Source organism: Sabethes cyaneus, chromosome 3, assembly GCF_943734655.1.
Source record: "Sabethes cyaneus chromosome 3, idSabCyanKW18_F2, whole genome shotgun sequence".
NCBI classification, from domain to species: domain Eukaryota; kingdom Metazoa; phylum Arthropoda; class Insecta; order Diptera; family Culicidae; genus Sabethes; species Sabethes cyaneus.
The window spans coordinates 43,032,567-43,054,416 of record NC_071355.1 but is presented as its reverse complement, the minus strand read 5'-3'; the positions used below and the strand labels follow the sequence as shown (position 1 = coordinate 43,054,416).

Sequence of the window (21,850 nt, the reverse complement as noted above, 5' to 3'; positions counted from 1 at the left end):
ACCGATCCGAAAAATGCTAGAACGACAGTGAACAAGTTCAAGCGTCAATCCAACATTTCGATTTGGGAAGTGCCAAAAAAAGCATAACCTCCTGTTTGTTTTGTGCAAAAAAAGTAATATGTTCCGAATTACACGTGTACAAAGTTCGGAAGGTACCGAACCGGAATGACAAACGGAACAAAGTGGCTAGAGCTCGCGAAAGGAAGCTGTACAGGAAGTGGCACACAAAATCGTTTTGCATTGTGCTGGATGATAGAACCTATGTACATCAAGGTCGACACCAGACAAGTGGCGGAACAGAAATAGTATCTTGTAGGGTATGTTGCTGCTTCGTCGTAATTGCCTATTCCCGTCCTATCCAACACAAATTATTAAAAATATCAGCGATTTTTATGCCACACAAGGCAGAATTAGTTATTTCCTAATATTTTAGTTTGTTACCTCTCATACGCGATCAATCAAAAGGGAATTTCAATGCTTGTTTTCATTAAAGAACACCTAGTAGCCAAAGTTCCAACGTTTTTTCGTGCGACGAAGAAGAAAAAGTCGACTAATCGTTTCAATTTCCGTCATTCATAAAATGAGAATAACTCACGTAACGCATTGTTGTTATTCTGCAGCCGGGAAACCTTGTATAACCTACAGAAATTTTGCAGAATAACATTTTTCATGCCGTCCTACACAAATGCATGCGCGCTAGCTTCGTAAATATTATTGTGATTTTTAGTTCGGACGATGAAAAATTTTGATGGACGGATTTTAAAACGGTACGACGAATTTAAGATATAAAGTCAGTTGCGTAATTTCCATCAAATGCTTTATTAATCGCTTTTTAGTGTACGAGATATAGTAGGCATAGTGTAGAGGATTAGTATATATAAGAGTGACATTAACTGTAAAATAGATCATTAATATTCGAACAGTTCACGAATAACGTTCACGTTCAGTTCACATTGTCTTGAATAAATGGCTACAATAATCAGAAGTGGGATGATACTCAGTAAACGCCCGAACGATCGTGGATGCAGAAATTTTTTTCAAGAAGCGAAACATTGCTGGCAAATGGAAATCCGTCGAACCATTCAACTATGGAGGAAGTATTAGATTCGGAGCTAGGCCGTCAGCATGGAACTACAAATTCTTTTTTTGTGTTGAAACCAGGACTGTTGGTGCGATTGCTTGTAGGACGAGTAAAAGAAGCGATGGGTTTGGACAGACTTCGAATTCAAAAATAGAACAAGCGTTTCCAGCCAGATTAGACGAAGCCGACGTTCGTTGTCCTCTGAAAAACAGATGTAAACTTTTAAGCGAATCCCACGAAAATGTTGCATACGACGTCATCATGATTAGTGGACTTGAGTGGACTTCGGATCAAAATTATCAGTTTAAATATATATGCAATAGATTCTATGAAACAATCAGAGTCGTTGGTGCGACTCTTGAAGCTATCAAGACTAGTGCTGTTGGAGCAGCAACTATTGAAATCACCGCAACTGTTGGAGCAGCGTCTAGTGGAATTAACATAACTGTTGGAGCAGTTGGATGTGATTCAACAAATAAGATTGTGAATTGTGGAGTTTCTAGTATGGCAGGACGGTTGTTAAACTTCCGCAAAAAATGTACATCGAGGACGATGTAATTTGTCAGGATGCCCGAACTGTAGGAGATATAGTAGGCATAGCGTAGAGGATTAGTATATATAAGAGTGACATTAACTGTAAAATAGATCATTAATATTCGAACAGTTCACGAATAAACATTGTCTTGAATAAATGGCTACATTAGTAAATTCAAAAGGCACGGATCGGAAGGTAAGTGTGTTTGAATCAAATCAGCAGCAGAGCTTTTGGAGTATTCATTAAATTCACCGAAGAAATGATGAAAATTAGAGTGGCTTTCCTTACTACGACGGGAAATGGAAATAAACCCTATGTCGTTTTTTTACGGAGTTTTAACAGAATATTTTCCCCTAAATTTGTTTATCGTCAAAATTGAAAAACTTTGCCATGGTAGCAAACGGATTCCTTTGTTGACCAGAATTTGTGAAAAGATGACTTATTTGAATCGATGAACATCCCTCATGAGCATTCACTATTCGCCTGCTTCGCCGCTCATGAATCCATGAGCTTCGAATTTTATCATGAACATAACCTCATTGTGAACATTGGAATTCGTTTTTGAAGACAAATCTACACAATCTATCATAAGAGCCCCTCAAAACCCCCTATTTTAATGGTTCTTGGTAAGTGAAAACCAGGCTTCATACTCGGTTTTTTGCTCAGTAGATGCTCATTTGACTGCAGCGCCTCAACTAAACAGAATTAGATAAAGTAATTATTATTACTAATTATATATTATTAATTATTATCTACATTATTGTTGAAAAAAGTATAGTTTTATCTTTTGTATTTGCGACGCCATGCGATTGCTATCCCGTTGGTAACCAAATGAGCGCTCTTTTTGCTACCAACGGGGTAGCAGCCCCATAGCGCCGTAAATACAGAAGATAGAACTATACTTTTTTCAACAATAATGTAGATAATAATTAACTCTACAATTGTCTTTTACACTACTTTCTCGAATTCTGTTTCGTTGAGGCGCTGCAGTCAAATGAGCATCTACTGAGCAAAAAACTGAAAACGAAGCCTGGTGAAAACGAAATTCCCTTTTGGCGTTCAAAATCCCAGTGACTCCCAAATTATCATTTTACAATATCATTGACTCCAAAAATTAGGAATATTGCCAGTTTATCAGACCATAAAATACTAAAACACTATTGTCCTAATCAAAGAAATTTGAACTGGTCGGATTTGACATTAGTTCTTGTAATGTAGATTCTATAGTATTGAGATTTTACAAATTGATAGAATACAGTTAGCTCTGCGAACTATATCGTACATTGGTAGAAAAAGGTATTATTAACCTCAAACACACGTATAAAAGTGACTGGAATGGATCTAACTTATATTAAATAGTGACGCAGGTAAGTTTATAAATACTATGTCTTCCATTCGACAAAAACAGCAACCCACCTGAATGTGCCGTATTGCGGCGTGCAGTATTGACAGGTTGGACGTCTTCTTCTCGTCCGGTTGCATCGTGAGCTGCTTTTTCAGCTGTTCGAAGCATTCCTTCAGGTGGGCCCGGCGGTTCTTTTCCAGCTTGTTGTGCACTTCCCGGGTACCGACGCTGTGAACGCAAATGAAACAATGAAGCAATGGTTTTTATCGTCAGCGAATGGTTTCTATGATAATGAGTGGGTGCGTGCGTGTGTGGAATGCACGCGAAGGTAACGCTTACCCATTGCTGTTGGAGCTCGTGGTCCGCCGTCGACCTCCCGTCGGGATATGACCGAGGCTTTGGCCGACTTGGACCAGATGACTAAGTTGTTGCTGGCTTTGTTGTGGCTGATGCTGCTGCTGCTGCTGTTGCTGTACGATAACGAGATCATGGGGCAGCGAGGGTGAATTGGACCCGTGAATACCGTTAAGGGTGCCCAGGGGAAGTGGAGACGATCCGCTGTTGCTGCCGCTGAGATTCAGCGAGCTAGAACTGTTAGCACTATTGCTGGTGATGTAGCCACTGGAACCGCTGCTTAGATTAAGCGACGATTGCGAATCATCCACTGGCGAGATGGTAAGCGTAGAGGACGACGACGAACAGCCGGACGATGGCGGCGTGCTGGACAGGTGCGGATGACCGTTGCCACCGGAGCTGCTCTTAGTCGAGAGATCAATCGTAAGGGAAGAGGCGGGATGGTGTTTCTGGTGGCTGCTGATGGTGTTGCTACTGCTAATGCTGCTGCTACCATTAGTCGATATCACAACGAGCGGTGGTGCTGTGGAATGTCCGTTTACGAGAGGTTCGTCTAGAATAGAGGAAAGGAAAATAATCAGTCCCGAGGGCAAGAAGCGAGTGCTCGATAATGTATATAATTGTGTAATCAAACGGACGAAAGCAATCGACACCGACCGACGCGACGGCAGATTGTTTGTCCGCAAGGTTAGAGGTGATTAAAAACCATTCCCAATGCCAAGCAATCGTTTGTGTAACGTGCTGGAAACGGTAGTGCAAAATATGCATTTTTTCCGTTTCAAAATTGCGACTGTGGCCGGCGGTGCGTTGAGTAATCGAATTTGTTTAGCTTGCAATTAATTCCCAACTGTGGCGTAATAATTCTTAATCACATGTTCCAGCTTGCTGTTTAAAACTTCAAACGAAAAAACACAAAATATGAAACAAAACAATCAAAAGGGGAAGCCAATGAAGAGTAACAAAACTATCAAAGCTTAAAGCGAAGCGTGGGCAAATGAATCCCTAGGAAGCCATCATTCGGCAGCTGTTCCGAAGAAAAGTGCAAAGGAAGCTTTTTATATAATACCGACCGCGGTTCCTGTTACAGTCAAAACGCGGTATGTTTATAACAGCTAGTGCAAAGCTACCAACCTAGTATAGAGCAAGTGTATCACAAAAGGGAAACGACAGCGGCAGGCAGGGCAGGATGTGGAGCGGGTGTGCAAGTTCAGCCTAGCCGCGTGCTCGGCGAAAACGTGCATTTCGACGCTGTCTGTACAAACACCCCCGGCCACCCTCCAACACCACCACCCAACACAGCTGTTATTAACCGGGTGCCTACCGTCACTCGGATCGGCAGTGACGCCGATGAAACATCCAAATAGGCACAGAAGAAAACACAGACTACGAGAGAGAGAGAGAGAGAGACCAGTTTGGGAGCGAGAGCTTATCACATGATGGGAGAGCCACACAACGTGTTGCTTTCGCAGGAGAGTAGGCGGTGGGTGGCAACGTGCTTGCAAAGCCGGCGTACTGACTGGAGCACCCAAACCATGCTACTATTTCTCCCACTCGCCCTCCCCCCACCCTTCGTGCGGGTGAGGAAAGCTTTAATGGCATTGATGGCGCAACAGTCGATACACAGCAGTTAGCACTACCTACTGTGTGCTCGGGGAAGGATGGAAAGCAAAGGATGAGCGTGGAGTTCGGGGCGGCATGCCCGACCTATTTAACAACAACGGTAGGGTGTTGCATTATACAAAAGTACGCACACAGATTGGCGGATCACGTGGAGCCGATTTCGACCTGTGGTTACATTACGAAACCGGACGCTGCGGGAATTCGCATGCAGCCTGGATGCCAGGGACACTCAACACCGCAGGGGTGCCACCCCGTCTATAAGCTTATGCGAGCCTCCCTCTTCTGACGGTACCCGTACTCGCACCGTACAATACGGTTTAACGTAGAAATTATAATTTTAATGTGCGCTAAATAGCGAGCAACTAAGCAATTTGACTAGATCAGCATTTTCCTTGTGAATGACGTAAATTGCTGGGGTTGAAACAAAGTTTCCTCCCCGGCTAGCGCAGCCATTGGTTGGGTTGTTTGGGTCGGTAAATTTGGATACTATTTTGGGCAAAATTTTGTTTTATCGTGTTTGTGTTGGTTCGATTAAATTCGTGGCAAAATGATTCCAGTTCGTGTTGGCGTGGCGTTTTATGGGTGGGAACTCTGCTTCGTTCAGACGTTGTTAAAACGGAAACATGCTGTCGCGTGTCAAGCAAAGTGCGAATAAACTTTGTTTCTTTTGTTTGACAAACAATCTCAGCAGTGTGTGAACGGTGCGGTTTGCTGGGTCATTCAGCACAACATGTTCGCAGCACAATGAATGACTGCACAATTAGCGGTCTTGTTTCACGAAACGAGGTCTAGTGGAGTGGCACGCGAAAGCACATTTTCCGTGGATCCGTATTCTGTTGAATTAGAAATTTGTTTATTTTGAAAGTATAACTAAACTAACTTTGCTAAACAAGCTTTGTAATGATGAGTGCAAAGTTTGTTTTACATATGATAATAATTCGGCCATGCTACCGTGTTGTACATGAGCTTACATAATTTATGTTTACCACTTACTACTCGGCTGTCTGGTTAAATATAATTTTTCCCGATGTACGCAAATATGAATAAATAAACAAATTTTTAGCACAACGCAAGCTAAATATTTCACAGTTTGATTCGAACTTTTGTTTCATTTGAGTTAAAATAATATTAAACAAAGCAGTACTTCAGATGTCTAACGATAACGAATACATCTAAACTTGTTCTTGTATATGCCTGAACTAGCTATTTAAAATACAGAATGTAGGGTAAGGAACCGATTAATCAACGATCGGCTATTTTAATCAGTTGAAAATAAATGAGCTTAAGGGGAAACCGAAAATGGCTCAAAGATTGCTGGATAAATGGCTGCCGCTTGATGCATGTATTGTTTTGTGCCTTAAAAATGCATCTGTATTGGCAGAGCACGCTTTCGCCACGTAATCAGTGCTTCCAGTGCTGTTATAATTTCCTAAAACTTGTGATTTCATTTATCGAACCGCTATATATCAACAAACGCTCAGCAAAACATAATTGCTAATGGAAAATAAATTTAACTCATCATATAGATCATTACGTGTTCATAAAACGTGTAATCTGGAAATAGTTAATAGATATTGATGCGCACATATTTCGTTGCACTAGTGATTTCCGAAAAAACAGAACCACGGTCTCAAAGTTTCGCCACATCAATGAGCTTTTAAAGAGCTTTCAGCTTTTGTCGCATAGATAAGCTTAGAGTAAAGTAAACACACGAAACTGGCCTTCAATGCAAACGGATTAATTAACTATCCTATTGATCCTATGGATTATTCAGTTGCTGCTGGAAATCTTAAATGAATCGGAATGTCTGGATAAAGAAAACAAACCATATTTCGGGATGTTCCTAGTCGGTGCGGTTGGCTGCGGATCAGCTGTGTTTACATTTGCAAGCTCTGCTATTTGACATATATTACTAATACTAATGCAACATTCAAATAAACGTTTAGGTTTTCAACGAACACATGAGATGTACAGTACAGTGTTTGTCGCTCTAATACAATAACGTGAGCCACTTTCGGTTCCTCCTTAAAATGCACCATTTTGTTCATATTTTCGGAATCTTTTTATAAGAACGTCATCTTAAATCACTTAACCATAGATGTAATTCACAGTTCACTGTGTTTTCGACAAGAAATTTGATGAATTAAATATTGTTGTCAAAAAACTTATATTTTTTCAGCTGCTGAAGAGAATCGCTACTTCGAGTACTGATTATAGCATTTCTAAAAGTCAAGCACTCAATTTGCACATACCATATTGTAGTAAACATGTAAGCGCTATCGTTATTTGACGTCATGGTCACAAGCTTATAACAGTGATAATTTGGTGATGTGATAATGGTGATTAAAACTAGTTCCAACGTCTCAATTTTTCAATATCAGAAATCAGAAGCTCAGCCTAATAATAGTGACTTCCAGTGGTAACAGCTTGAAGAACCAAAGGTAACAAAAAGATCTGTATGCTGACATTCCCCATTTAGTCAAGCCATCGCTTATAATAAGGTAAAATAATCAGTGCTTGGACTGCTTGGAATAGGTCCCCTACCGTACAACTTTTATGCAGTGTACTAACAACGTAGTGTTAACCTAGTGGTCCCGTGGATCTGTCAGTTAGAGTTGTCAGGCAGATAATTATCACGGAAATGACACCGGGATCCATTTCCCGTTAGGACGAAGATTTTATAAAAGATTTTAGTAAAAAGATCAGCATATTGCCGATCCACACATTATGCAAAATGTATGAAGAAACGATATCAAGACGCGTGATATTTTTATTATACTGTTATTGTAGCCCTTATTTTAATTCAAATTTAGTGCACCTTGATTTTTTAAATTTGATTTTGACTCAAAATTTGAATTAGTTCTGTCTCAATGTTTTATTAGTTTTGCTCTAATGTTAAGCTAATTTAATCTTCGCAGTTATTTATTTATTTATTTTAGTTTTCTAGAATTATTCAAAGTTCCTCGAAGTATTTATCTACTGGTATCCAACTTTGATTACAGTGTCAGTGCGGTAGAAACAGGTAGTGCGTTGCCGTTAGTCGTTCCGGCAATTCTAATGATTTGTCATCAATGGGCAAAAACAAACCTGTAATCCCAATAATCAAAATCCGCTGGTATGGAGTCTTACAAGATACCTATTCCTATGTAAAAAAAATGCAAGGAATCGATTGGTGACACTCCCATCTTATGCAGACCTTGGGAAGACGTCCATTTTGCCTTGTTATTTTCAAAAATCATGATGAAAGTTTATTAAACAGTACAAAAACTTATTTGCTGCCGACGTAATAAACTCAAATAGCTTCCAAATGTTGTCCAAACATCAGAAGAATCGAATCCCATTCATTCCATACTATGCTAAATGCAAGAATTTACCCAATTCACCCCCAAACATATAGTAAAACCTAATTAAAGCGCTTAAAACTAACTCAAAGGCCGGGGAATAAACTGCAATAGTTTGATAAACATCAGAAGAGTTGAATGGCATCGTTTTCGTACGGTGATGACTTTACAATCAGTCCGTTTTGCCTGATTCTCTCCTAGATCCACAAAACCACGTTCATTTGCTATTTTATTTTGTTCTTTTCATCTGACCTTCATAGGTCTACATGAAGTATGACGGGGGTGGGGAAAAACTCACTCGAGGTGGTCACAATAGAACCTTCCTCGAATGTGCATAAAAACCCCACCATCTTTTATAATGCATTACATAATATTATATCACTTCACATACCGATTACAATAGGATTATGTTGTCATTACTAAAAAGCTACATAAAAAGACATGCTACAATATACTGCTATCTAGTAGTCTGCGGCGATATACGGATGAGCTCTCGTTAAAATCGAATAGGTCAGCAAACTGATTGAACTGACGGACCATTGATTCGATTGATTAGAAGACTGCATACTGGGTTGACTGAAATTCTACCTGAACATGGTTCGTGGCCGTAATACTCTAGAAGGTGTGTAGAATCCCATGTGTGCTAAAAGATCTGGAGCATCGTGCTCGGCAGTTATCAGTTTGACTATGAACACAGCTTGTGCAACACGTCGACGTTGGTCTAAGGTCTTGAGGCCCAATAAGCGACAGCGATCTTTATAGGAGGCAGATTGTGAGGATCGTTCCAATGAAGACTGCGCAAGGCGTAACGAACGAATTTGCGCTGAATGCTTTCTAGCCTCTCAATCCAAATTTCTTGATACGGGCACCAAACAATACTGGCAAATTCTAGTTTCGAACGGACTAGCGAACAATACAGAGCTTTGAAACATAGCGGGTCGTTAAACTCGCGAGCAATTTTAAAGATAAATTCCAGTTGACGGCTTGCTTTATCGATAGTCGTTGAGATTTGTGGCCTGAAAGTTAGTTTCTCATCCAGTATCGCACCTAAATCTTTCACCTGTTGCATTCTGCTGAGTTTGGTGTCGGAAATATTGTAATCAAATTGGATAACATGTTTTGTATGATGGTAACTGATGACGAAACATTTTTGCACACTTATCGACAGCCGATTCCTATCACACCAGTCGCTAAATATATTTAAGGAATTCTGTAGTTCTGCGCAATCTTCCATTTGCCGGATAACGACGTATATCTTCAAATCGTCAGCAAAAAACTGTCGTCCGACTCGATTAAGAATCAGCGCTGCATCATTTACGAATATTGAGAATAACAGAGGACCCAGGTTACTACCCTGCGGTACATCTGACTGATTCGTAAATGTAACAGACTGGCTATTTCCCATCCGTACGTAGAGCTTCCTATCAACAAGATATGATTCTAACCAGTTACAGATCCGCTCAGTACAACCAAGTCTCTTCAGCTTGCGCAGAAGTATTTTGTGGTTGACAGTGTCGAAGGCGGCTTTTAGTCAGTATATATTGTGTCAACCTGAGCTTTGGAACTTATACTTTTGATGCAAAAAGAAACGAAATTAACGAGGTTAGTTTTCACTGCACGACCCCGAAAAAACTCGTGTTGCACTGTACTGATATAATTCCGATAGGCAGCAAATAATATCTTATTCACGATAGTTTTGAAGACCTTAGACTCCGCACACAAAGAAGTTATTCCTCTGTAATTTGCGACATTACATTTATCACCTTTTTTGAACACCGGAAACATGCAGGATTTTTTCTAAGCACTAGGGAACCATTGCTGTTGGAGAGACAGGTTGAATAAAAATGTTAACGGAGCTGCCAAGATATCTGAACATTTTTTCATCAATGCTGGTGGAATTACACCAGGCCCGGGCGAAAAGGACGACTTCAGATTACTAACAGCAGACATTACAGTCTGCTCATATATGCTAAAACAGTCCATTTCAACACTTTGTGAAAACGAAAATAGAAGTGTAACGTCTGAATGAAAGATTTCAAATGGTAATAACTACTAAACTACTGAACGAAACTGAACAATCAATGTGTCGTTGGATAGATAAAATTACCAGCAATTTTATGGAGGGGGTAGAGGAGGGGGGAAGAGGAAGAGGAAGGAAGAGGGGGGAGGCTCCTAAACGAATGAAATACCAATTTCCTCAAAACTCGAGAACTAATCAAGCAAATGGAACCAAATTTGGCATGTAGGGGTTTCAGGAGGTAGGAATTTTTTGTATGGTGTACCGAGACTCCTTCCTCTTCTAAGAGGGGGGGGGGGCTCCTGTACAAATGAAACATAAATTTATAAATTTTCTCCTAACTCGAGAAGTAATTAAGCAAATGGAACCAAATTTGACATGTGGGGGTTTTTGAAGGCATGAATTTATTTTATGATGGTTTGAGACCCCTCACCCTTGTGTTGGGAAGATAATGACTCTCATACAAATAAAAAAAATTAGCATTTGTACCATATTTTCATATGTATAAAAGCAGTAGGCTGTCAAAGTAAACTAGTAAAACCTTCTCGGAGCAAGAGACAGTGAATCGCCTCCGCTAACTTACGTGCCTGTTGCTATTCATGTCAAAAGCGAAGGACATTCAAATGGCACGTCATATTTGCGATGAACGTGCTTTGGCTTTAATGTTATTTGTAACCAATGATCGCCCTTTTAAAGGCCACAAGCGAGTTAAAGTAAGGTTTTATTGAAACATGTCAAACTACGCACAATCATATTTAATACAATGATCTGTGGGCTGGTCATTGATTACTATTTCAACCTTTATGATGCACACAAGTGATTTTTAAAAGAAATATCTATGACTCAATGGTTGCAGGCGTTGTACTTATGAACCCCCGACCACATATTCTCAAAGCCACCATTGCATTCAATGAAAAATTGAATCTGAATACTTCACTCTTCTCTTTTAAACATTCATTTAAACAAATCAATTCTGCCCAATAACTTCACATCCAATTTTTTTATTGCTTTCAACTTTTCTTCAAAGTTGTTCAGTATGGTAAAATGCACATTTTTTCTAAAGTCTTTTTCAACAAATAAATTGGAGTTAGTTTTAAACGCTTTAATTAAGTTTCACTATGTGCTTAGGAGTGAAAAAGGCAAAATGGACTACTTGTGCATTTCGCACAATATGAAATGGATGGGATTTGATTCTTCTGATATTTGGAAGCTATTTGAGTTCACTTCACGGGCGGCAAAGAACTATCGAGGGCAGAGCAAAGCAGCAAAGCGCTTCAAAAGAAACAATCTCGAGACTTGTCAGAGAAGGTAACATACAACAGAGAAAGAGAGAGAGAGAGGGATAGATAGAGAGAGAGAGGGGTAGAGAGAGATGGGTAGAGAGAGCAGAACAATTCATCTTCTGCGCTTTGCCAGTAAAACGCAGAGAAATGAAAAGGTAAAGTGAATCGCTGCAGAAAGAGAAATGTTTCGACGTCTTAACGGTGACGTAATGGGTCATTCGGCCGTAATACGCCGTTGCGAACATATATCTATGCTGTCGATAGCAGTCGAGTTGAGGGTTTGACGACGGACTCCCGTTATAAATACTGCGCACTAACTGCTTGATCTCGAGAGTTGGGAGGCGGGTGCGACTGTATGGTTTACAGCTTCTGTCGACTACCGCGAACGCCCAGGTCGTGCTGCGTTCAATTTACTTTGCAGACCTATTTTGGGACAGGGCATAAAAACCAGGGGAATGAAAGATGAAGATTCTCTATAATAAAGACTAAAAAAAAATTTGTTCCGCGGGTCGAGCCCTGGTAAGTTGTTAACCACTGATGGTCAAAGTTTTGTCTTCCTATTGGCTCATTTGTGTTTGTTTGAGTTGGAAAACCGATAGCGGGTGCGTAGTGGAGGACAACCAGTGTTATTTTTATTTTATTTATTTATTTACAGGGATACCTCGATATAAGACAACCTCGTTATAAAACAATCTCGATATAAGACAATTCGATATAAAACAATTTTTACCTCGATATTAGACAAATCCCTTTGACATAGCTGGTAACGATACCAGAGCTAATTTTCCATTAAAAAACCGGCGCCATGAATATGTTCATTATTTCAAAAAAACACTAAAAATTGTAAAAAACTAATAGATCAAACAATATTAAATAATTCAAAAAACGTAAACACACAACACAGAGCAAAATTGGCGACCGCTAATGTAAATTTTTTTTCGAAAAAATCATGTTTCGATATAAGACAATTTCGATATAAGACAACTTTTTGAAATTATAAATTATCTTATATTGAGGTATTCCTGTATTTATTGTAATCATAGCGTAAGGATAATCCTTTTAATATTGCTACGACCAGTTTAACTAAGCTATATTCTTTTTATTAATACACGTTTCTGACGAAATTACGGTAACTACCTGCATTATTTATAACGTATTCGATTATTGCTGATTCCTTGCGTCTAACCATGCTACACACTCTCGATGAAACCTACATGCGAAACGAATGTTTTTGATTTCGGTAAGTAACATGATCCAGAAAGCGATGCCTTTAACAAATAGAGTGTTTTGGCAGTGAGTTGTCCGAAAGCGAGGTAAGAGATAGTTTCTTGTACGAGTACTTTGAGCCGGTTGCAGTTTTTCGCTAATGTACTGTGGACTTCCTAAATTAATTATTTTAAAGAGCGTCATGCAGACACGTACTTTGAAAAAGCTGCAAAATTTGCAACCGATTAGCTGCTGGTGAAGATGGGAGACTCTAGAAAATCTAGTTAAATTGAATATATAACGAACGCAACAATTTAGAGCAATGCGTAAACGGCTTAAAGCTGTAATGGAAGCGTTTGGCCAGTTTGCAAAGGGCGCACTGCCAAATTGAAACTAAACACAAGCTCGACATGTTTGAATTAAATGGCTTGTGGCGCGGAGAACGAAAACTAAAGATATGAACATTTCTGCGTGGCTCGCAGAAAAAGCACTATGGTGGATTCTAAAACTAGCCGAAATGGGCGCTAAAAAGTGCGAGAAGATGAGAGTGCGAGCGACGCTCTCCGCACCCTTCGCTTGGAACTTTGCGCCCTTCGCGAATAAACTGGGGCGAGACAAAGAACGGAATCCACGTGATTGGAGAACTCGCCTAGGGAAATGAAGTTGGTGGGGAAATTTCCTTGTTTCGATAGATTTGGTTAGGATCCGCTGCTTGAAGAAAATATACGAGTTGTTCTTCACATGTCTAGCAGGATGGTGGACATAGGGAAAAATGCGTTTTCCATAACGGCCTCGGAAGTTTCCCAAATTTTTAGTATTCGTAGGGTAGCACTCTAAGGTATCAGTAAAGATCGCATTGCGTAAATGAATTGCTCCAAAATTTTTCTCGATTAGACTTTTTGTACCTGGTATTATTTCTAGACGCAGAACTTTTCCATTAAACTTTAGCTAACAACGGTGATATGAGCTCGAAGAGAAATTGAGGTCACTTCGTCAGGTGTGAAATTTACTAATGGTGAAAAGCGGGGTAAAACCACTTCATCGTGACATATTTCATTTTTTTAAACTTTGGACTGACGACCAAAAGACCTCCAAAAAAATCTGCAAAAAATGTAGAAAATATCAAAGGGGGCCTCACGGTTTAATTATTTTTTCCTTGAGTCCAAACTCAGAGAAGTTTGAGTTGGGGTTAATTACTATTAAAAAATCGCAAAAAGAAGCCAGAAGAAAAGAAGAATTGAAAAATTTAACTCTTGAAAATAGTTCAGTGATTTAAATTCGCTGTGCGAAATCTTCGGTAACCCAGCCACCGTGAGGCAAGCAGAAATATTTGGCTATTTTTCATAAAGTTTTTGTTGGTAACATAAGCAATTCTGCATTGTTACTTTAGCTCGGCACTGGTACGATTTCACCAATTTTCTAATATTGGTCTGCCATGAATTAGTGAATTAGGAACTCTTTGAGCACAGGTTTACCATGAAATACTATCATGGAATTGTGACATTTTTCGTTTTCAAATACAACAACGCAGATTAGAAGAATAATTAATATGCAAAAATGCCGTTCTCTTTGAGTACAAATGTTTGCGAAAGTAGCTCGCATTCTTTAGCCTTGTGATGCAACTTGTCACACAGCAAATAATTTATTTATTTACAAATTTACATCTCTACCAGGGCGATTTAAACGGGATCCACGCACTAGATTAGCAACAGAATTCAATAATTACATTACGCACTGGCATCGTTGAGCTTGTGCTGGAAACTTGGAATGCGAACATTGAAGTATGCAAGCAAGCCGAAGAAGAAGATGACGACGACGACGACGCAGAAGCTTCAGCGTTTCGATTTCCATTAATAGCGAATCCCACGGTACGCCGCAGGAAACTTCAGTGCAAACAAAGCCCTGTCAAGCCCAGATGCCATGCCGGCCGATCCGAGAGTGGGTGACGTGCGCAGCTACTACCACCCTTGTGTCCGTGCCAAGGTAACATCATCCCCGTACCGTAGTGAACGGTTCGTTGGGTGCGTGTGTTGGCCCAAGCACATGTCGGTTATACCGAGCGAAAAGCGGATGTAAATGGGTTGACACCTACGCGCCGCCATCTATTCCAAGAAGGACTGTTCGCTTGTGGCACATCCATCCAAACACAAATATCGGAGGTAAATTTTTGTTTCTCTGCTGGTTCAATCCAAGTATTGGACAATCAGAAAAAAAACGAACATAATTAATTATGTGGAGACGCGTGGTCATTTATCATTTATAATTCATACAATCATCAATACAATTTGCTTCTGAATCTATCGTTCTTATGTCTATTACGAACACACCAAGCGGAAATATTACGAGTAAATAATCACTTCTTAAGGACAACAGCCTTGCTGGTGTGTTGTTTGTCAACAATGTGTAAAAATATCTCGAACATTAGTTCCATTGCCAGGTTATGACGTAAGACAATTGAATCATTAGCTCGGCGTGTGCAACACCTGCTCGTAGGCTCCTAATCTAATTAGCCGCCCCCATTCGTTATGGGTAGCAGTCACAAATGACGTATCATCACATCAAACAGGGGCGGCAACCCTGTTATGGATTGTGGAGCCACCCCCACAAGAGGTGCTCGAGGCGGTAGAAACCCGATAGATAAATAAGTGACGCATCATTGAGGAAATAACCTGGCCTGAACGTGCCTCCCGTAAGTCTACTAGCACCGTCCGTCCGTCAAACGATGCACGTCCAACGATCCCAGCAGAAATGCGACATCGAACGTGACGCGTACCATAAAGTTGTGATAAGAATAAAACAAACTAAAATAAATAGGTACACACTAACTGCACTCTCTGAAATCGTCCTCAAGCGCAGTTGATTGGACACGGTCCGTTTGTAAGAGGGCGAGCTTTGGACAGAAAATACCGCTAATTGAGCTATTTTTATTTCCTATTTGAACTTTGCGAGGAGAATCGAACGGAACAATAAACTAAAAACCGCATAGCATTTCGGCGAGAAAGGTCTCACTTGCCGAGAGGCAATTATACGAATTATGGCGGCTCATTCTTTGAACCTGCTGGTGTACACGTGGCCACCTTCAGCCGGCTTGGGTAGCTGCCGGTAACCTAGTGGTAACAGACCGGTGTTGAATAAAAACACATTCCAGCGGACGGACGCTTTCGCTATCTTGGTTAGACTGTTTGCAAGCAAAAAAATTCCTAAATGATAGGAATGAGATTAGATCACTTTTTTTTATTGCAATGTGGTCAACGGACGTCTAGCGTAGATTAAAAACACTCTTTTTTTCTTTTGAAAGATATGGGAAACGGGGAACTTTTTGAAAAGTCTAAGTGTATGTGTTTAAATTATATTGAATTTGCTGTGTCATTCAGAATCACAGCTGACTAACAGGACTAATTAAGGTACTCCAGCGTTCGGCACTAGGTATGGGAAAAACGTGCTTAAATACGATTTTGCAACATTTCAACGTGAACAGGTTCCGAAATGGGAATCCTATCCAGAGAAAAAAAAACAATATCACACGTAATCGATTCGACAAAGGAACAAATTTTCTAACGAGCATTCAGAAGGGGAGATTAGTTTTGCAACTACTTGGAAAAGTTGTGAGTTATTATTTCGCCGAGAAATGACTTAAATTCTTGGTAAAAATAAATAAATAAAAAATAGATAAGCCAACCTTGTCTTTTTGTCTTGACCAGTGCTCGAAAAAATTGATACCGCTGCATGAAGGGAATATAAAACGCATGAGCCCCCGGACATGACTACTGATCTGCTGACGGTGTTTGTCTTTCTCAGTTTTCTACCTTTCAATACAATTTATCCATGAATTGCAGTGCTGAATGATTACTTGACTAACTTGACAGTTAATTTTCTTGCTTTTGACCAATATTTTAAATCCCAAAGTTTAGTTTTTCAAGCTGCCTGCTTTTTAAAATCAACCAAAATGTGACTGAATGAAATTAACTAAAACTTCGGAGCAATGTTTACGTTTATTGTAATTTCATTAACCGTTGTCGGTAGTTCAAAATAAATGAATGATTCAAATTTGATTTCATTCACTTTTGCCGAGAATGAATGATTGTAGAGAACGACACGAACATAAACGCAAGTGATTTGCTCGAATCGTTGGTTTCACGTTGGTAATGCTTCATTTAATCTATACTAGAAGCAGCAAAGAATTCTTTAAGAGAACGGATTTCACGGCACAGTCGCCCAGCATCGTTGCGACGTGGCCGGCCCACCATAGTCTCCCAACTTTCGCCAGGTGTACGATAGTAATATCTCCAAGTAGTGCCTGCAACTCGTGGTTCATACGCCTACGCCACTCTCCGCTATCCATTTGTACTCCGCTAAAAATAGTACGCAACACCTTTCGTTCAAATACGGCAAGTGCACGTATGTCTTCCGTAAGCAAAGTTGCTGTCTCAAGTCCGCAGAGGACTACCGACTACCGGTCTGATTAGTGTTTTGTGTATCGTCAGCTTTGTGAGGCGGCGAATACTCGATGATCGAAGCGTCTAGCGGAGGAAGAAGTAAGCTCGATTGAACGCGTCGTTGAATCTCCTTACTCGTATCATTGTCGGCGATGACCAGAGATCCCAAATATACTAATTCATCAACCACTTCCAGTACATCGTAGTCAATAGTTACTGTCCGGGGGAGGCAAACGTTGCTTTCTCTGGAGCCTCTTTCTACCATATATTTAGTTTTCGACGAATCAATTTGTAACCCAATCCTCCTAGCCTTCGATTTTAGTCTGGCGTTGATTGCCTCCGCCTTTCCAAGGTTTCTAGTAATGATGTCGAGACAGTCTGCGAAGGCTAGGGGTTAGTTACTTTTACTGAAGATCGTTCCTTTCGTTTCGGTTCTTGCTTGCCAGGTCACTCCTTCAATTGCGATGTTATATGACAGTCTATCCCGTTGCTGCAAGCCTCTGCGCAATTCGAAGAGACTTGAGAGTGACCCCGAATCAACCGCGTCAGTTTGTCAGGAAACACATTATCATTATCTGCCATAGCTGTTTGCGCTCGACTGTATCGTATGCTACCTTGAAATCCACGAAATTATGGTGCGTGGGCAAGTTGTGCTCCAGACATTTCCAGACAGACTGGAGCATTTGTCGGTCAGTGTAAATATAATCTGTAGCACGGGCCGCCATAAAACCCGGCTGATATTGCCCTACGAATTCTCTTGCTATTTGAGATAAACCACGTAACAAAATCTCTTTGAAGGCGGCCATTTTTTATAGATTGGACAAACCGCACTTTCCATTCGCTCCTTCGGTAATTTATCAGTAATTTTTTAGAATTCTGCTGGGAATCGGTCCTTTCCGACGGCTCTATTATTCTTCAGCTGACCGATTTCTCGCTGAATCTCTGCGAGATCGGAAGCTGGTATGCCGTTATTGTTTGTAGACACTGTTGGGTTAACTTCCACTCCGTCGCCTTCACTACAAAACTCGGTCCCAGCTCCACTGCTCTGGTAAAATTGAGCCTTGCCACTACGGATCCTCTACCAATTCTCGCCTTTGTGATAGATCTGCAACGTCACGATGACAAACGTTTGTGGTTCTGACTGGTCGAGCAGCATCCTGTCACCACCCACGATATTCAGCTATCTGAAGTGCCAGGTATCAAGCATCCATTCCATGTCCTTATTTCGTCGCCTTTATCTATACCGAAGGTTGCGAGTTGAATTTTCTTGATTTTTCGTAGTATGATGGGTTTTACTAGGTCCAGGCTACCGAGTCTCGTGACGGGGCTGCCATCGTAGGTGGAGTGGCGAAACAATCTGTTTCTTAATTCAACCGCCCGTTCCGGATCAGGCACTGTCGAGAGCCGCTCCTAACCTGAAGTATAACCGCGCACTTGGCTGAGGAATCGTCAAGCCACCAAGAGCCGCCCTTGACATGAGAACAGACGCTCAAGACTAGTCCTCGTTGGTACACTTACCATTCGCATGAGTGCCTCCTTCTATGTCGGTATACGACATTTCCATAAAATTACTCACAGAATATGTCATAACGATACTAAGTGTTTTTTGTAGTTCTTTTTTGTTGTGTTTCAAGACGAGGTATTCTTGCTTCCAATTTTGAATGAGAACTCGAGAGTTATTTGTTTCAAAACACTGTATCTCGAGATCGGTGCAAAATGCCTTAGTGTAATAAGTAATTTCAATACAGAATTATAATAATGGGAGAAAATGCAAATTTAGAAAACTGAAATTCGGATATATAAGTTTATCCAAAAAGATATACGCCCAAGCAACATTAAAGGTTTTATTACACACTTATGACGACTTTTGTGATCAAAATTGATCCAAAATGCCATCATAAGAATGTAACAAAACTCAAATTGTTACCTCGGCGTACACACACAAAAGAAGATAATGGGATTTAATAAATACAAATCTCCATTTGAAATGGGTTAAGGTCCCATTGATCGAGCCTCAATCGACACAAATTTTTTTTAACCTGAATTGAGCAATCCACAGCAAACTTGTCCCAAATCCGAAAAAGTCATTACACGCTCAAACTTTTTCTCAGTTTTCTCAAGTTTATTGTTCGGTATTAGCAGACTAAGCTTTTATAACAATTTGATCAGCGCTTAACCTTTACCACAGACAAACAGACGAGACACTCGCGTTATTTCCATCGTCCATTCAAAAATCACTCATTTTTCAAAAAAGCATGTTTTGCAACATGGCCAAACCGCGGCGCTCGAGTGTTTTTCAGTATAAAACCATACAAATATCAAAACACTGTAGCATGAAACCCTGCAAATGCAAGCTACTCCGTAACTGGTATAACAGAGGGTGCGCTAGTGTGCAAGTAAAATGTGAAGGACGAAGGTTTTTAAAGCATTTTCTTCTATGTGTCATGTCAGTTCGTCAGTGCCTTTATGTTCCCGGCATCAAAAGTAAGGCAACTTGCAGTTACACTATTGGCTCTATCTTTATTGATTTTTGTTCGATTTTTATGTGCCTTGAAAGAAGCACACTAGATTGGTAATGAAAACCGTATATTAGGGTATGTTGCTGCTACGTCGTAATTGCCTATTCCCGTCCTATCCACCACAAATTATTAAAAATATCAGCAATTTTTACGACACACAATGCAAAATTAGTTATTCCCTAATATTTTGGTTTGCTGCCTCTCATACGCGATCAATAAAAGTGAGCTGAGATCTATTTAAATGCTTTTTTCATTAAAGAATTCCTTGTAGCCAAATTTCCAACGTTTTTTTGTGCGACGAAGAAAAAAATGTCGATTAATGGATTCAATTTCCGTCATTCATAAAATGAAAATAATTCGTGCAACGCATTGTTGCAGCCAGGAAAACTTGCATGACCTACAGAAATTTTGCAGAATAACATTTTGTCGTGCTGTCCTACACAAATACATGCGCGCTAGCTTCGTAAACATTATTGTGATTTTTAGTTCGGGCGTTGAAAAATGATGGACGGATTTTAAAACGGTACGACGAATTTAAGATATAAAGTCAGTTGCGTAATTTCAATCAAATGCTTCATTAATCGCTTTTTAATGAATTCAAAGGGCACGGATCGGAAGGTAAGTGTGTTTGAGTTAAATCAGCAGCAGAGCTTTTAGAGTATCCATTAAATCCACCTAAGGAAGGATGAAAATTAGAGTGGCTTTCCTTACTACGACGGGAATTAGAAATAAACCCTAGTAAAATTTTGGTTCTATTTTTTCGGCCCAATTCCAGATTGTAGCAGGAGAACTTTTCACAAGCTGGAAAAATGTGAATATAGCAACGTATGAAGTTATCTTAGAAGTTATCCAGGAAGAACGCTGACAACTTTCATTGAAATTTTTACTAAGCTTTGAACACATTTAATCAATTCTTGGTTTTGTGATGCAGCTGCCATTGTTACTTTGGTTTTGATCGCTTATGTGGCTTGCAAGCATTTGGTAAAATTGTACAAAAATTTTTAGCGCGAGTATCAATACATATAATTATAATAAACACTCTTCGAATCCGCTTATAATTGGTCCCATTATAGCTTGGTTCGAACAGGGGGTCCCCCAGCTTAGGTAAAGAGGACCGATGTACAAACTTAATAAGCGTTGCTTCAGTGACCCACTTTCAGCTAATTTTCTGCTCGTTCCCCTTCACACGTTGATTCTCCTGAGATACTATCAACACTTTAGATTTCATTACTTCCTTCTATCGTTTCCTATGTCGATTGTAAAACTACCGTTATCGCAAAATTAACAAACACCCTTTATTGGTTTCATTCGAAGTTATTTTTTAGTACCGACTTCCTAAAGGATTGTGTCAAACTATTTTTTTTTCACTAGAATATGAAAAGTTGGTGTAAAGTAATGAAATTCTGCATCAATTAATTTTTTTCCAAACCGTTATTGGTGTAATATTTGAGAGAATACCGTCAAACGGGGTAACTTGCAACAGCTGGTAGATATAAAAAGCTCTGTTCCGTTAGCTTCAAGAGGCAAGTCATCATTTATTTTGCAGTTTTTCTCTGGATGTACTAAAAATGGCCACAGAAGAGGCCAAAAAGAAAATAACTTCACTGCGAGAATCGACCAGCAATATGACTGTGTCTAATTACGATCACTCGTAACGTAATGAACATTCATATATTACGTAACCAAGATATCGATGATTTTTAACTCTCCTGCTCCATTTCATGACGTGCTTTTGCATAGTCGATATACGACGTGTAATGCGTTATTACACAACTCCCGCTTCCCTAAGTGTGGTACGTAATATGTGAATGGTCCATAAAGAAAACAGCTCTAAAGGATCCAAACTAGAAATATCAACTGCATGAATAATATAAAAAGTTATTTCTGTAATTTCCGTTACGGGGCTCATAATTTTTTTTACACCAACGTGACATAGGACATTTATGCGTATATTTATAGCAAAAGCATTAAAAATCGCTAGTCGGATTATCATTTGCATATTCAAGTCAAAAGAAACTCATACAAATCTTTAAATTCGTTCAATTTCCAAAAAATATTGCTTGTTGCAGGTTACCCCGTTTAAGGGGTTACCAGTTATAATTATAACTTTTAT

The 21,850-nt window shown here is 39.9% G+C and overlaps 1 protein-coding gene across 3 annotated transcripts in view; it reads right to left on the bottom strand.

Moving 5' to 3' along the window:
• LOC128740685 (mucin-5AC-like) overlaps nt 1–21,850 on the bottom strand; it is a 76,971-nt gene that overhangs the window by 16,290 nt on the left and 38,831 nt on the right. For all 3 annotated transcript variants that reach the window (XM_053836248.1, XM_053836249.1, XM_053836247.1), the window contains 2 exons: nt 3,301–3,868; nt 3,033–3,189 (listed from right to left, as the gene is read on the bottom strand). In XM_053836248.1, coding sequence (XP_053692223.1) covers nt 3,033–3,189; nt 3,301–3,868 — 725 coding nt within the window. The remainder of the gene's footprint in view (nt 1–3,032; nt 3,190–3,300; nt 3,869–21,850) is intronic.